The 16,148-nt window shown below is 38.5% G+C and overlaps 1 protein-coding gene across 1 annotated transcript in view; it reads right to left on the bottom strand.

Annotated features, from left to right (window-relative positions):
- COL19A1 (collagen type XIX alpha 1 chain) overlaps positions 1-16,148 on the bottom strand; it is a 199,627-nt gene that overhangs the window by 60,607 nt on the left and 122,872 nt on the right. Inside the window, exon 18 of the mRNA XM_069851444.1 lies at positions 3,767-3,820. Coding sequence (XP_069707545.1) covers positions 3,767-3,820 — 54 coding nt within the window. The remainder of the gene's footprint in view (positions 1-3,766; positions 3,821-16,148) is intronic.

Below are 16,148 nucleotides of genomic sequence, written 5' to 3' on the forward strand. Positions count from 1 at the left end.
AAGAACAAACAAAACAAACCTCAACCCCAAAACCTCCCACAAATGACCATAACATATAAAAACAGTGCCTGATATCATGCAGATATTTTTTTAAGCAGGAAAAATAGGAAAATAATTTATCTCCTCTTAGAACTCCACACAAAACCAAGCAGGTAGAAGTTCTTCAGTCAGATCAAAGTACCTCATGGAATCCTACAACAATAGTATTTCTTTTTGTTTCAAAAAATCAGCATTTCCATTTTAGTGAATAGCCATGTGAACAGGATAACAGCATTCGAAAGAGACAAAAGCTCTTTCTAAAGAATTTAGAAGAAAACACAAGCAAGACAATTTATGAAATCCATCTAATTATTCTGATTTCACAATCCTAATATTCAGAATGCTTCTGATATTAAAATGAACAGCGTATCTAACAGAAGCTTTAAACTGCTCGCAAGACTCTTTAGAAGGGGTGAAAGGACAAAAAAAGCACTAGAGGGAGCTGCTGTTCTACTCAACTCGTGTGGATTCCTTGTTTTCAGCGTAAATTGTTACCCTCTGGAGACAAGTGTGAGCTATCATCTCAGCTCTCCAGTATTGAAACAACACAACAATACTCAAAGACAACAACAGCAAGGATGCAAAGCATTAATTCTGAACCAGAATGGAATAACAGAAAACTTTTACAGTCTATAATATTTAATAAACCTTAAAAAAATATTCACAGGATGATCCTCACCTGGGTATGCTTAAAGAAGTACTTTTTATAACCCATCTATAAAAAACCTCATTGCCTCCTCGTCTTTTGCAACAGGATTTGCTCCAAAGGGAAAAATGACACAAAATAAAGGATACCTGGAAGAAGCTGCATAGCAAGTTCCACCTCAAGGGTGGGAACAACCTGCCTGGGCTGTTTTTATTATTAGGGGAGGTTTAGACTGAACATTAGGAAAAATTTTTTCACAGAAAGGGTCATTGGGCACTGGCAGAGGCTGCCCAGGGAGGGGGTTGATTCACCTTCCCTGGAGGGGTTTAAGGGATGGGTGGACGAGGTGCTGAGGGGCATGGTTTAGTGATTGATGGGAATGGTTGGACTCGATGATCCGATGGGTCTCTTCCAACCTGGTGATTCTGTGATTCTGTGATTCTGTGATTCTGTGATTTCAGCATCACTTGGCAGTAGATCTAAATTTCTGATACTGATATAAGTTTTTAACTAAGGATGCGGAGACGATGTTAAGAGACTAGAAACAAACAAAAATTTTACTTAAAAAAAATCCCAGGAAATTATGTTGAGGGGGATAGATGAGGTATTGAGAGAAGGTTAGAAAAGTCAGATTAGAGGCAGATAGGCATATCAAGAAAATCTGAAATGCTGCCATGCCACAAGGTGGTAAAATTTTATTATTTTCATTAATCGAAACTCACATTGCTTAGTAGTGTTCGTTTTATTTCCCTTTTGACAGCTCAGAATGCGGTCTCAGAATCCCTCCCTACACACACTTTTTTTAGTACTGTGCTTTATGCCAAAACCCCTGAGTGTTGTATCCTATGCACTGACTTCTTCCTCAAGGAGGCGGAACTTTCATTCTAACAGGTTTTCTTTGGTCATTACTGAACACCTGGCTGTTCTCCTAGTATATAAATTAAGTACTTAACATCATGACATAAACTGATAAATAAATAAGGTAAATTTATTAATTTTAGACATGCAGTGTGTACTCTAGCTACCCTAACAATTAACGACTGAATCGCCTTTGCCTCAAAAGTAAATTATACATTCTTCCAAAGTATCAATCAAACACCAAACCTGAAATTTCTGGAGTCTAATTTCCACACATTCTGTCAATCTGTTAAGCATTTTGTACCCTGTATATGCCAAACCTATGACAGCAACCACCCTGCAGGGATGATAGTTCTGTTGCACTTTGGAAAGGCCAAAGTAAAGGCTAAAAACATAACTATGTGCCTGAGGAAGCTGCCAGTATTTACTATTAGAAAAGAAATGGTAAATGGAAGCACAGTGTAGCAAAATTTCACATGGTTTGAGCATTGAAAAAGAGAGGAGGAACAATTGATCACGTTAGTGTTTTGGTATGTACACGCTGTGGCACTTTAAACATGGGGGTACTGCCAAATGTACATTATCAGGCTTTACTGCTTTTAGAGAATGCTTTTTCTACGGTTTATATTCTCATTCTTGGAAAAGGAACACAAGATGCTTGTGTAGCCGTATCTAAAGCAAGGACAGCATCAAGACAGTTATGTCAGAAACAAGTACTTTTAACCAACAAAGAAGGTCATAAATGCTTGAGGAATTCTATTCTGATAGGTAGCGCTAGGCTACAGTGCCCATGCAGAGCTACTCGTATGGATGCTGCCATGCTGACAAAGCTGAGCTTTCCATTTGCTGTAAGAAAACCTGAAATTTAGCTTCCACTCAAGATTTCTGGTATGTCTGTCAAGTATCATACATCTTCACAAGCCTGATCTGCCAGCAAATCTATGATGGCAGAAATCTATAATGGTGAAACAGCTTTTCATTGTCTCATAAAAAGCTAAGTAAGTTAGGTCTAACATTGACCTCTACTATGGTTTGCTTTCTTTTTCTTTTAAAGGTTATTTTTGGCATTTGTGTTAATATGACTATATGTAGGGGAGAGAAGGGGGAGAAAGAAATTCTTAAATATTCAGTTTCATGCAGTTCAGTTTAATGAACTCCATTATCAACTCCTCTTTCCAAACACATTTTGCAAGGAACAAGGGAAAAAATTTTTATAAAATATATGCATTTTTGTTTTTAGATGAGTGTTAACGACATATTTCATTTTATTCATTGCACTTCATGCAGCAGTGCATTATTCTCTTTTCTACAAGTAAGATGAGTTTTCCCTTGCAGTAAGGTTGAAGCATATGAATCAAATGTTCTGACGCATAAACTACTAGCCTCTACCTATTTCAAGTAAGCAGGAAAAGGAATTATGAAACCCTTGCTTGATGTTAAGAATGTAAAACAGTAGAAGTTTTCTTAGCCTATAAGCAAATAGCTGCTTTATATTTGTGCATGACAGAATTTTTACAATACAACATATAGGGTATTTCACAAATATGAAAAAGCCTTTTTCTACCAAAGGAGGGCTGTGTTCTTTCTAGACTAATACACATTATTTCAAATTTGAAGTCAGGCAAGGCTGTACCTCAAAAAAAAAAAAAAAATCCCAAATGTCTTAGATCTAAGCTAAACCCTTTAGTTCCTCATATTACAAATCCTTTCATAGAGCCATGTATTTCTTAATCTTTTTAATTCTTCAGTAAACTCATTTGAACTACAGCTGAGTGCTCATTCCAGTGCTGGGTATAATCCTCCCCACCATTCAGGCAGTTGGCACATGCTTCACACAGTCCTTCATCTTTCAAATTACCCCTCCGAGACAGAAATTATCCCATCTTCTACAGAGCATCACGCATTTTGCAAAGTGAATGAATGCACAGTATTCACATTTAGCATACATGGCCAATCTTTCTTTGAAATGCCAGACAATTTCTGCTTCCTCCTCTGAAGTCTGCATCTTGTTCTTTCCCTCCTGGGTTGTCCCTCATGTTTATGGACCCGATCCTTTTATGTCTTCTGCATCAGAAGGCTAACAATATGAGCTGTTTGATACAGCACAGTACACACAGATCAATTGTTTTCAACTACAATTATGACCAGATAACCTGCTATAAAAATGCTAACAAAGTTCCAGGATAGAGTGAAAATTTCCCGTTCCCCTCATTAGTTACTCACGGGAGGTCCTGGTGGCCCTGGTTTTCCTGGGAGGCCTGGTTTGCCTCTTCTTCCCTGGAAACAAAAAAGAAAAACAGACATGCTACAGGTAGAGACTGATTAAGAATTTTGTTTAAGAAAATATTTATTTTCTTGCTTATTAGCAAAAACTTCAAAACCTACCCAAAAGGAATACTCCATATCAGTCACTGCAACATTACCTAATTTGAGTACTTTTAAGTTTGCTTTTAATAATTATTTGCATCACTGTAACATTTACTGTCACATTTTAAAACTATGTCTCAAATGTGAGTGCACATTGCAAGGAACACTCACAACATATGTTGATGAACTGTAAAGAAATGTTATTTTATCTGAAAATATCAGAGCTTGGTATGTCAAACTGTGATGCAGTAGTCACCTTGACTTGGGCAGTACTTAAATATGTGCAACACAACCCAATTAACACCCACACTCTTCTTCTCCAGGATGTGATAACAAGCAGAAAAGCGAAGAGATTTATTGCAAAAACAATTCACCTTCTTCGTGCAATTACTACCATCTGTGTATACAAGCACATGCAAAAGCATTTGCATTAAAACTTAAAGTCCGTAAAAGCCTACTTAACAGGAGACTTACATGCACATGTAACTACAACAATTCTTTTAGCACAGAGCTCAATTGAACAACTGTTGTTTTCAGATATGCTTTTTTTAGGAAGATAACAAAAAAATATGGAAGTAATTTACAGTAATTTATATTTTTATTGCCAAGCTGAAATCTGATCCATACTTTTTTAGAAACAACAACTGAGAACAATTAATATCTAGGTGTGAATGCAAAAAAAGAAGTATTGTATCCACGAAGATTAAATTTTCCCCTTGCATATGAAAAATGTAAGTTAACAAAAAGCACTGGGGGATGTCCTGGTGAAAGCCTGGCTTAAGAAGTTAAAAAATTACAGTGCTTGCTAACAGCTCACAGGTAACACATAAGGTTATTTCTGTAAACTATGGCTCCTACTTCTAAGCAAGCTTCTGTGTTTCATTAAATGATGATCTCACCAAAAACTGCAGAAATAATCTAAACAACAGAAAGTGAAATCTCAGCTTAACTCTTTACAGGTGAGAGTCCTGATTTTAGGAAACCACTCTTATGCTCTGCCTCTTATTAATCATGATCTATGCTGAGGAGGAAAAAGATGATGACAGTAAGGGTGGAAAATCTCTCTTCCTCACACCTGCAGACTACCAGGGTAACCACTTGCCCAGATATCAGAGGCTCTCCAGAGAAGAAGAAGGTAAGGATTTGGAGCCCTTCAAGTTGAAGAAAGAACCAAACAAGGGTTGCACAGATGTGTTCTACCCACCAGGCTGTGCCATGTAATATGCACACTGCCACCACAGTTTTAAGAAGGGTCCTTGGTCAGTCAGTGTGTTTTAAGGGCAGTGTAAATAAAAAAAACCAAAACAACAAACCCTCAGCATATTTGGAGTGCCAGATTCCTGGGTCTTAACTAACTGAGACATATGTTATGTGCTGAGCTGTTTAATCCCAACAGTACTCGCACGTGCAGGGCTGTAACTGGGGCAGCTCAGGATGAATTTTCAGAACCAAAATACAGTACTAGGTGCCTACTGGGTTCAAGGCTACACTGCCCTTAACCACCCACCCCCCAGCATGTCCTTTTCTGTCCATGCAGCCCCGTGATGAGACAGAGCTGGGAATTCTTCCAGACAAATGACAGACCACAAGAAAAAAAAAAAGTAAAGAGTTGTTTTTTGATTCACAGAATCACAGATTCAGTTCACTAGGCAAGCAAGTAGCTTGCCTGGTCTGACAGAGGGCACAGTAGCAGGAAAGAAATACATGGACAAGAAAAGGGGAGCTGTTGTTAGCTAGATCTAGACATCTGCAGCGATCTCTACTTCAGAAACAGAGATGGCAACTAATATTACCTGACTTTTCTGAAAACCAATAAACTTTCCTTAGAAAGTATGAAAACCAGATTGAGAGGTAATGGTGTAAGTGATAAACAAATATAAACTGCTTCATACTTTTAAAATAGCCACTCTGAGTTATAATGATCTATACTGTTGACTTCTTGAAGCACCTTCCTTTTCCTGTTTGGACTTATTTAAAGTATCCTGAGGATGACACTTAAAATCACAGCAGTCTAAACAAAGTATCAAGGAAGTGTCAAGGGGAAGAAGGCAGGGCTTTGACTGGCAGACACAACTGTGAACGAGGTGTTAATTACAGAGGAAAACATGGAATATGTTGGGAAGGCAATTTTATCTCTACCTACAAGATGAGCTAAAATGTGATTTATGACATACTGAGAAGTCAAAACTTGAGAAACTTTCTGAAAAATCATTTATCAAAAATTAAAAAATGGCAGTAGTTAGCTTTCACTGTCATTTGTTAATTGCAGGAACACTTACCCAGTGAAACACAGAAGAAACACTTGCCCTACTTTTTATCCAATCATTATATTATTAGTCATTATACTATGTGCCGTATGTACAAAAAACCTGCAAAACAATCACACAGACCGAGATGAAGCATCAGCTTTTTCTAGAGAAACACAAGTGCTTTTTTTTTCCTACAAGCACCCTTCTAAACTGTCTGATATTTTCATTTTAACACAGAAATACGTAAAAGGCTTCAGCAACGCCTTTCAGATACAGAGATTTAAATGTCAAGGATACCCACAGCTCCACCTACTTGCCAGCACTCCTGCTTCTCCATGACTTCTCAGTATCAGTATATAAGAAAAATAAAGTATCTAGTATAGTAAGAATGTAAGTAGAGAAAAATAGTTTATTTTTTTCTTTAAGATAATTAAAGCAATTAGAAGAATATTTTTGATAAGCCCATTATGGCCTTGCCTTGAGCAGACCATGAGCTAGACTGTGACTAAATATTTACAGTTCAATTCTGAGTCTTCCTTCTGGCAAGAAAGAAGGCATGAAAAAACATCTCTGTGCCCTCTCTGGTTTGTGGAATGGGCTTAGCTGAGAGGCACAGTTCCCATCTCCTGCTCAGAAGCAGGTCTTGGCAGCCTTGTGAGACCTGTGCTCGCTGTGGCACCACTGTGCATGGGCAGGCAGCTGGCACAGGAGACCCAGTACCTTTATTCAGTTGAGTTCACTAAGCAAATACTGAGGTTATAAAACCACTCAAAATATAAATTAATGTTCTAGGCATCACATGCTTCCTTTAACCAAATAAAAAAACCGCAATACCACCTACAATAACTTAAAAAAGATAAGTGGTGTCAACAAGTTGCCTAATGCTACTTAGAATTAAGATAAAGAAACCAAAGCAGTAGCTGGTTATTTCCTTTGTGCTGCATGTATTTTTGTTGGCAATCAACGTGATAAGAAGTTGTCTAAATGTTACTGATACTGTATCCTGTCCCCCTGACTCATGAAATGCCTGTCCTCAACTTAGTTGGACAGTCAGCTACATTCCTCTTCTCCATAGCACAAACTTCAGCTATGATACACACAAACAAATAACTGCTTGGTCAGGGGCAAAAAAGATAAAATATTAAAAATAATATAAACAAGAAATTATATGCGTTGGCAAACCACAGCTGAGTACTTAGCCAAAGTACATGGTCAACCACACTCCTTATTCCTCTCTTCCTTTACTATTTTGGTTCATCAAAACTACAAAATTTGCCTTACATTAGATGGAAAGCTGTTCAGAAGAGAGGCTCTGTGCATCCTTCCATAAGCTTGTGCTCTGATTCGGACTGCTGCCCCTGGGCACCGCTGCAGGTCCAACACACAATGCAAGAACTTGAAATCTATATGGTAACCCCTCGCTGTATCATGTTGTGTGCATCTATTCATATATCTCTAACTACAGAAGAGTAAGATCGCTAATCCTAGTGTCTAAAAATAAGATGCAGATTATTTTAGGATGAAACCAAGCAGAGTTATGTAGGAACGCTGATGTGATTTATGGAATTAATAATGTAAAGAACCCACACTTCAGGACAAACGGAAAAGTCCTTAGAATAAGTCCGCGTGAATTTTCAAGGGAAACCACTAATTAGCAGTTCCTGAAATACGCCACTACATTTCAAAACAGGAACCAGTTCTAGAGAAAGCAGGAAGCTGGGCTTTAAAATCTTAGCTACTGTAGTTATTATGCAAGATTAATGAGGGTTATGTAACTCATTTGCCAAGCTAAATTAAGATTCTCCTGAATAATCCTCAAAACAAGACTGACAAAGGGACAGATATAGTCAAAGCAGAAGGCAGGCAGAAAGTGAAGATCCTTGTCTCAGGGTGCCCAACCCATAACACCCCACCAGCCCCTTGGGCACTTAGCACAGCCACGTGAGTGGAGCTCTACACAGTTAAGAGACTGTTTTCTCCAGATGCCCAAAGTTGTGACCATGCTGATTCAGGTTACAGGTTTTCCTTTGTCTCAATCCTCTAAGCTGGTATACCTAGTCCATTTGAGCTTCCTAGCTTTCCCCCTCTGTCTGTAGTCACATCCTGATGCTCCTGGCAGCTCACCTGGAGCGTGCAGAGCTCTGACCAGATCAAACCAGGGGAATCCCAGCCCAGCCCAGACCCGGTGACCAGAAAAAGCTTGCTAGGCTGCCGTTTTAGGGGAATGAAGGCAGACATCACATGGCAGTATCAGTAAGAATGCCAGTTAAAGAGCTAATTAGAAACAGAAGATTAGAATTAATTACAAAAATCAGAGCAATCACCCATCCAACCCAGTTACTCAACAGCACGCATTTACCAATCAGCTGTGGGACAGGAAAAGGTTCTCCAAGATCCCAATCAACTATCTGACAGTTTACAAAGTGAAAATTACACATTTATGATACATGCTCAATACAAATACAAAGTAACTTTCTTCCAGAGTGCATTTTGCCAAAAATTTGCTAATACTTAAAGAGGGCTGTGACAGGGGGAGCCTGGAAACGATAGTCGATAACGGCACCTGCAGCCCCAGGGCTTTGCCCGAGCTGCTACTGGAGGTGCTTGTTATTGCTGGAAAAAAAACCCCGGTGTTCTCCGTGCCAGCCTGTCCCATTGCTGGTCCCCACCCCACGCTCGGTTTGTCCTTCCCAGCCTCACAGCGTTGGCTGCAAACAAACCAAACGCTGGAAGTAGAGAGCTTTTCTTCCCCATCCAGAGCCTGTATTTTCCAGGAAACCTTTTCTTGCTCTTGGCCACGTGGATACAAAACCCGTGGTTGAGTCCCCTTCCCTGGAGGGGTTTAAGGGACAGGTGGACGAGGCGCTGAGGGACATGGTTTAGTGATTGATGGGAATGGTTGGACTCGATGATCCTGGGGGTCTCATCCAACCTGGTGATTCTATGATTCTATGATTTAACCAGCTCACTGCACGACTTATTACCAAGAGTTTTGTCATTAACCTCGGTAGTTTTCAATTGCACAAGTTTGCTTTTTTTCCTTAATCTTTAGAAATCGCAGAGTTTTATACATTTTTTTCCTAAACTGAAAATCTATGTTGCAGTCAATGAAACTTTTTTTGATTTAGTAATACATCATTATGATTTGAATGTACAAGTCCTTTTTCAATCCTGTTATCCTTGTCCTTGAGGATGTATTACGGTGTATTACAAATTAACCTCTGTATTAAATGTTACACCTGAATAAACTCACAGGAAATAAGGCCAGAAGACAAGAAATTAAGCCAGTGTCACAAAACCAATGAACGCTTGTACCTCACTAAAGCCTTTCACAGAAACATGTTTCACAGAAGAACAGATACCCTGTGCTGGAAGATAAGTCACTAGGGAGTTCCACACTAATGCAGAAGCATTCCTGCACTGAACCTTGGCTTTCCAGTTTTAGGAGTAATTTCCAATAACCTCTAGTTTCTTCATTACCGTATTAATAAAACGCTAAAAGATTGCATTTAGCCAGACTATATAATATTATTCACATACATTTAACAAACTTAAAAAAAACCTTAATCAGGCATAGCAGTGCCAAGAAGTGAAATGACACAACCAATTCTGCCAAGTCTTTACACAAAATCGTCGAAGTTTTTCAAGTGTATTCACAAAAGTGTATTTTAAATTCAAAAATCACTTGTAAAAATATTTTTCAATGACATTTATATATTTTTACAATGAACGCATTAATTTCTAACTATTAGAGATAATTTCCTATTCTCTCACGTTGCTATGCCTTTTGCTAAGAGATGTTAAAAGAAATCTCAATAACAGAGTGTTTGGAAGGGAGCCTGAAAATTGTAAATGAAATAATTTCTGACATTCCGTTAAAATGTTAGATTTTAATTTCTTCAATGGAAAATAACAAAGAAATTAAAAAAAATGAAAAAACTATTTTAAAATTGTCTTCAACATTGTAAATTACAACCTTTTCCATCCTATTTTTAAATGCCAAAGTGGGAAAATATTCTTTGGTTTTTTTAAGGTGTATCCTACCTTACTGGTTGTTTATTTTGCTTTTAAGGTAGAGACATTCTGGTAGAAAAAATGAAAACTATCTCTCTCTATTACATTAACCATTTTAAGTCCATTAAATACCTGAGTGAAGGAACTTAGAGCGCTCCAACATAAAGATAGACTGGAGCTTTACACATTTAAAAATAACTTACATCAAAGTCCAGGAGGACTGAGAAGATTAAAAGGGATTCCAAAACTCCAGAGCTTTAGCTGTGAAAAATACTGTTTGCTCTGTGCCAGGAGCCTGATCTACTGTGCAGTAATTATCATTGCCCTGTAAAGCTTGTTTTACAATTGGTTGAGTACAACATTTACTCATTGAACTAGAAAACAAATTATGTCAAAGAAATATTTAAGTTCTATAAACCAGATAAACGCAACCTGAATTTAAATGAATTTTAATGTCACTCTAAATTATTTTAAGGAAAGCTAACAGCTCCCTCCCCATTTATTTTAGAAGATTTTCCACTGTGTCTTAATAATTTTCTTTGTGCTTCATTAGAAAAACTTGTAATCTCAGAGAGTAAACTGATTATTAATATAAGGCAAATGTTGCAATTTCATTAAGTCCTTCCAAATACATCATTTTAGTGAAATCAATCATGAAATGATAGATATGACAACCCAAAGGACTCTCAATTTTGAGGTGTTTAATTTATTAGTAAGATAATGCTAAAATAACCTCCTCTTAAGTGAAGCATTTGGTATTATAAACACAACAGTTATAAATTAGGAAGTAGTTTCAAAAATATTTACTTCAAGACACCTGCAACTTCCTAAGGAATACAGGGTTAAGAACATGGCTGTGGCACCATGGAAATTTGTAAACGTTTGAACTGAAGTCATTGCTGGAGCCAGGGAAACCACCACAGTGGAGAATCAGTCTGTTTAAATGCACATGAAATGTTTAAAAAAAATCTTATTAATCCATAAAAATTAAGTTGTTGGCTGCTATGCTGAGAATAAGCTAGAGCTATTTAAATAAAAACTACAGAACTGTCTGGGTTGGAACGGACCTCTTGAGATCATCTAGCACAATCCCCTTCGTCAAGCAGGATCAGCTGTCCAGGACTGTGTCTACTTGACTTTTAAATATCTCCACAGATGGAGATTCCACAATCTCTCTGGGCAACCTATATCAATATTTGACTGATGAAAAAATTGTTTTCTTGTGTTCAGATGGAATTTCCTGTTTTTTAATTTGAGCCCATTGCCTCCTGTCCTGTTACTGCTACTACCAAGGAGAGTCTGGCTCCCTCTTTTTCATTCCCTCACATCAGCTATTTATACACACTGGTATGCCCCCTAAGATGCCCCTTAAGACTTCTTTTCTCAAGACTAAAGAATCCCAGCTCTCTCAGGCTCTCCTTTTACGAAAGATGCCCTAGTCCCTTTAGTCTGTTTTACGGCTTTTTTGCTAGGCTCACTTCAGTAAATCCATGTCCTCCTTGATGTGTTCTCACCACTGTGGGGCAAAGGGGAAGGCTATCTCCCCATGATCTGCTGGCAATGCTCTTCCAAATGCATCCCAGAACACTGTTGGCCTTTTTTTTTTGCCACGAGGATGCATTGCTGACTCATGGTCTGCTTGTTGTCCAGCAGATTCTATCCACAAAGCTTTTTCCAGTGTATACTGAAGCCTAGAGTTATCGCTCCCTAAATGCTGGGTTTTTCCTTTCTCCATGTTAAACTTGATGCACTTCCTCTTTCCCCAGTTCTCTGCTAGGTTCTTGCTCTGTTGTCCAGGTCATTAATGAAGATGCAGGACGTTACTGGCTCCAGTACTGAGCCCTGGGGTTTATCACTAGTGACTTGTCTCCAACAGGACTTTGTGCCACTGATTGCAGCCCTCTGGGCCCAGATGTTCAACTGGTTTTCAATCCACTTCATAGTCCACTTATCTAACCTGAACTTTGTCAGTTTGTCTATAAAACTGATAAGATGAAGTTACAATAGATAGTGTCAAAGGCTGAGATCAACAAAATCCACTTCTCATCTCTCATCCACCAAGCTAGTCATCTCATTGCTGAAAGCAAGGTAGTTGGTCAAGCATGATTTCCCCTTCATAAATCCATGCAGACTATCCCAATCATCTTCTTGTCCTTCATGCGATAGTGAGCTGTTTCCAGGAGGATTTCCTGCATCACATTCTCAGGGGCTAAAGTGAGGCTGATGGGTCTGTAGTTCCCCTGATCTTCATTCTTGAAGACATAAGCACTATCTGCTCTCTTCCAGTCTTCAGGAACCTCTCCCAGTCACTGTGACCACTCAAAGATAATCAAGATTGGCCTTGCAATGACATCAGCCAGCTCCCTGTGCATCTGAAGCTACCTGGGTGTAGGAGTCCAACAGTCACTTGAGCAGTGTGCCTGCTTCAGGTCTTGTGACTATCATATTTCAGGATGTATATGCTCGTCAGAGAAGGTTTGCTGGCCTCTTCTTTGAGTCTTTCTGCACAAATTGCTGTGCACAGTGCTGCACATCTACTAGCTGCTTCTCTTATGGCTGCATTAACTGCTGCAACAGCTGGCAGCTATATAGTCCTCTTCCTAGCATGGGCTAAAAGGGTGCTCAACCCTAATTGGGCATCAGCTGCAGCAAAGGCTGCAGATACCCTTTGATCAAGAACAGGTGATGGAGTTTGTAAGAAGCTGCTAGAGCTACCTTACCTGACTGCAACAGGCACCCTCTGTTTCCTCAGAAGTTTCCCCAGAAGTGCCGAAATCCCAGAAAAAATGCCAGAAGGTCAAGAAGGCATCAAGAAAGTCTCAAAGAATCAGAAAATGTTGCACAAACTGCTGTGTATGTTAGCTGCATGCTGAGCCTGGCTCAGCACCTCTCAGGAGGTTTAGGCTGGACATTAGTGTTTGATGGGAACGGTTGGACTCGATGATCCGGTGGGTCTCTTCCAACCTGGTTGTTCTGTGATTCTGTGATTAGGAAAAAAATTTTCATGGCAAGGGTCATTGGGCACTGGCAGAGGCTGCCCAGGGAGGTGGTTGAGTCACCTTCCCTGGAGATGTTTAAGGCATGGGTGGACGAGGTGCTAAGGGGCATGGTTTAGTGTTTGATAGGAATGGTTGGACTCGACGATCCGGTGGGTCTTTTCCAACCTGGTGATTCTATGATTCTATAGGCCAACCCAGACTGAAAAATGACCATTTCTAGATTTAACTGTATAGCTACCTAACAAAGTGGCTTTGATGCACTGCATTGAGAGGATTTTTGGAATTAATTAAAATATTATGTCAAAAAATTAAATCATTTTCATAAAAAAATAGGATTCATCAAAAATTAATCAAGTTCTGGGAAAATCCCTGGTAAAAAAATACCCAACTGAAATCAATGCTTAATTTCCAAAACTTCTGAAATTGTACTTTGGAAATATAAATTTCACTTCACTGAATTTCACATTATAAAGGCAGAGTCTGGAAAACTCCATGCAGTTCACAAGTGGCAGAAATTTTTAAGAAAGTACAGCAATCTGGCAAAATTATTTGAAGACTTTAGAAAATTCTTTACGTGGGAAGATGAAGGACTTTAGTTCATTTTTCTCAAAAAATAGTTGGAATGGTGACCTGATTACAGAGAAAAAACTTTAAATATCTCTTTAATGTACACCAGACATTAAAAAAATCCAGTTGCTGGAGGATTAAGCTATACACCCAAGTGTGAAATAAAAAGCACATTTTGAAATGTGGGATTGACAAAAAACTGGAACAAAAAAAAATAAAGGAGACTTGTGAGGTCACAATTGTTGATGTCTTTCAAGTGGAAACTGTACTTCTGTGAAAGATACACTTAAGTAAAGTGCAGGGATATTGAGAATAATAATAAAGTCCTGCATAATGCATGAAGCCAGAAGGATGGCATAGTTGTCCACCGTGGTTTACATGCCACGCAATGCTAGATTAGCATCCAATCTTCTATTTTTTATTGGTCAGTAATACTGGACCAGGGACTTTTCTGAGTAATGTCTAATTACCTCCTGAAGCTCCTGAAGTCATTCTGAGCACTAGTGTAATAGTATCAAGTTGCTGCAGCAGTAACGCATCGCTCTGAATGCCCGAAGCCAACAGGCACTAAAAAGCTCTGTATGAAGGTAACACTCACAGAATAGCCCAGCATTTCTTGTGCAGGAATGAGGAAAAAGGGATGAGTAGCTGCCTCTGCTCTCCCACTTCTCTCAGCAATCAAAATGCAAAACAGAGGCTCTCACTTAGCAAGGCCTCATATTTAACGTAAACTACTTCATCAAAGATAATGAAAATAAAAAATCATATTAGGCACCAGTGGTAGACCGAGGAGAAATACTGGTCTTTTTGTAAGAACAGCAAAGGTTTGATGACTCCTTGCACCCAAAGGAAAGCACAATGCTGGCTAGCACGTAGGTGGAAGCCGGTACCACGACAACAAGAGAAACATAAAGGCAGTATGTACTCATACAAAATTTAACTAAGTTCACTCAAGAGATTGTCACAAAAAAAAAGACATTTAAATTAATATCCTGTGTGTCTCAGGACGGTTGAAGAATCAGAAAGAGAGTTCACTGTATTGTCTCCAGGTACAGCTAGATTATCACGTGCCTACTACATCTTCTACCATAACCATTACTTTCCTCTTCTAACACCTTAAATAAGGATGTGTAGTGAATCACTATATTTTTTTTTGTAGAGCTACAACAAATGCTAAGTAGTATCTTTTGAGTAGATACAGAAGTAGGGATAGTAAACAGAGAGCCAATTGCTTCACCTGAGCTCACAACTCTTCCTCCTTTTTTGCTTTTTTATTGCTCTGCAGAGGAAACAATCTCTCTAAGTCTGAAGATCATTATTTGTACTACCTCTTCCTCATGAAGGTTGCTCTCTTCTCTGGAATAAGCCAGCTGCATGCAGAATGAGAAGACATAACAAAGGAGATGAGAGGAAAAGCTGCCACAGTAAGTGGAGAAAGAATGGGAACTATCATGTTTACTTGCATAAACATAACAAAGACACTTGCTAAATGCTAGACTATTCAAGTGCTTGTTTATTCAGAAATACTTATACATTTTGTTACTAGCACCAATATGAAAGAAGTAATATGCATAAGAATCCACTTTTAATTTATCATTGCACTACTTCTTCTCCATGACTGCACTACATCAATTTTTTAGTGAGTTTGGAATTTCTCTTAAGTAAAGCCAAAAATCAGAACATGCATCCTGACATAGGATTCTTTACTACTGCACATACCTAATCAAAGAGTTTTCAGGGTTTTACCTCTCTGACTCTGAATGATCTCCCTACAGCACATTTCTGTAAACATATCACCCTTAGCATATGCTGTTTTCCGCAACTCTTTCATACTTTGGGATATTTGGAAAGCATTCAGGGAGACCAACTCTGACAGGAGACGTTTCACACACTTCTGACATCAAGTTCCATGGCTGACTTATTTGTGTATCGTTGCTCAAACATGAAAGAACCTAACCTGTTCTTTGATGTGAGAGCAAGATTATATTCTAGCACGATCACACAGTAGTAATACATCCGGTCACCAAGCCACAGAAAATGACATATTAATTTAATAATCCCATGTTGGACCAAATGATACCATGTAAGCCTATCTACAATGTACCCACTAAACAAAAGCTGTTACCACTTTATTTGAAAAAATGTATTGATTCTCCTTTGCTCTTGAAATAAACAACCCACAATAATCACCTAGTTCAGTTACAATATAAATTTGTGCTTATAAGCCAACTTCATATATATGTCAATAAGTATATTAAGGTTGGCATATCTTTGAACTAAAAATCTAAAACTCAGTTAATCCTTATGTTTATTATAGCTACATAATGATATATAATTACACTTACTCTTACACTTACTTATTAAATGTATTTTTACTATGTAGTTTTTGATGCAGTTTAGTCCTGTGAA

The sequence above is a fragment of the Phaenicophaeus curvirostris genome, chromosome 2, assembly GCF_032191515.1.
Source record: "Phaenicophaeus curvirostris isolate KB17595 chromosome 2, BPBGC_Pcur_1.0, whole genome shotgun sequence".
NCBI classification, from domain to species: Eukaryota; Metazoa; Chordata; class Aves; order Cuculiformes; family Cuculidae; genus Phaenicophaeus; species Phaenicophaeus curvirostris.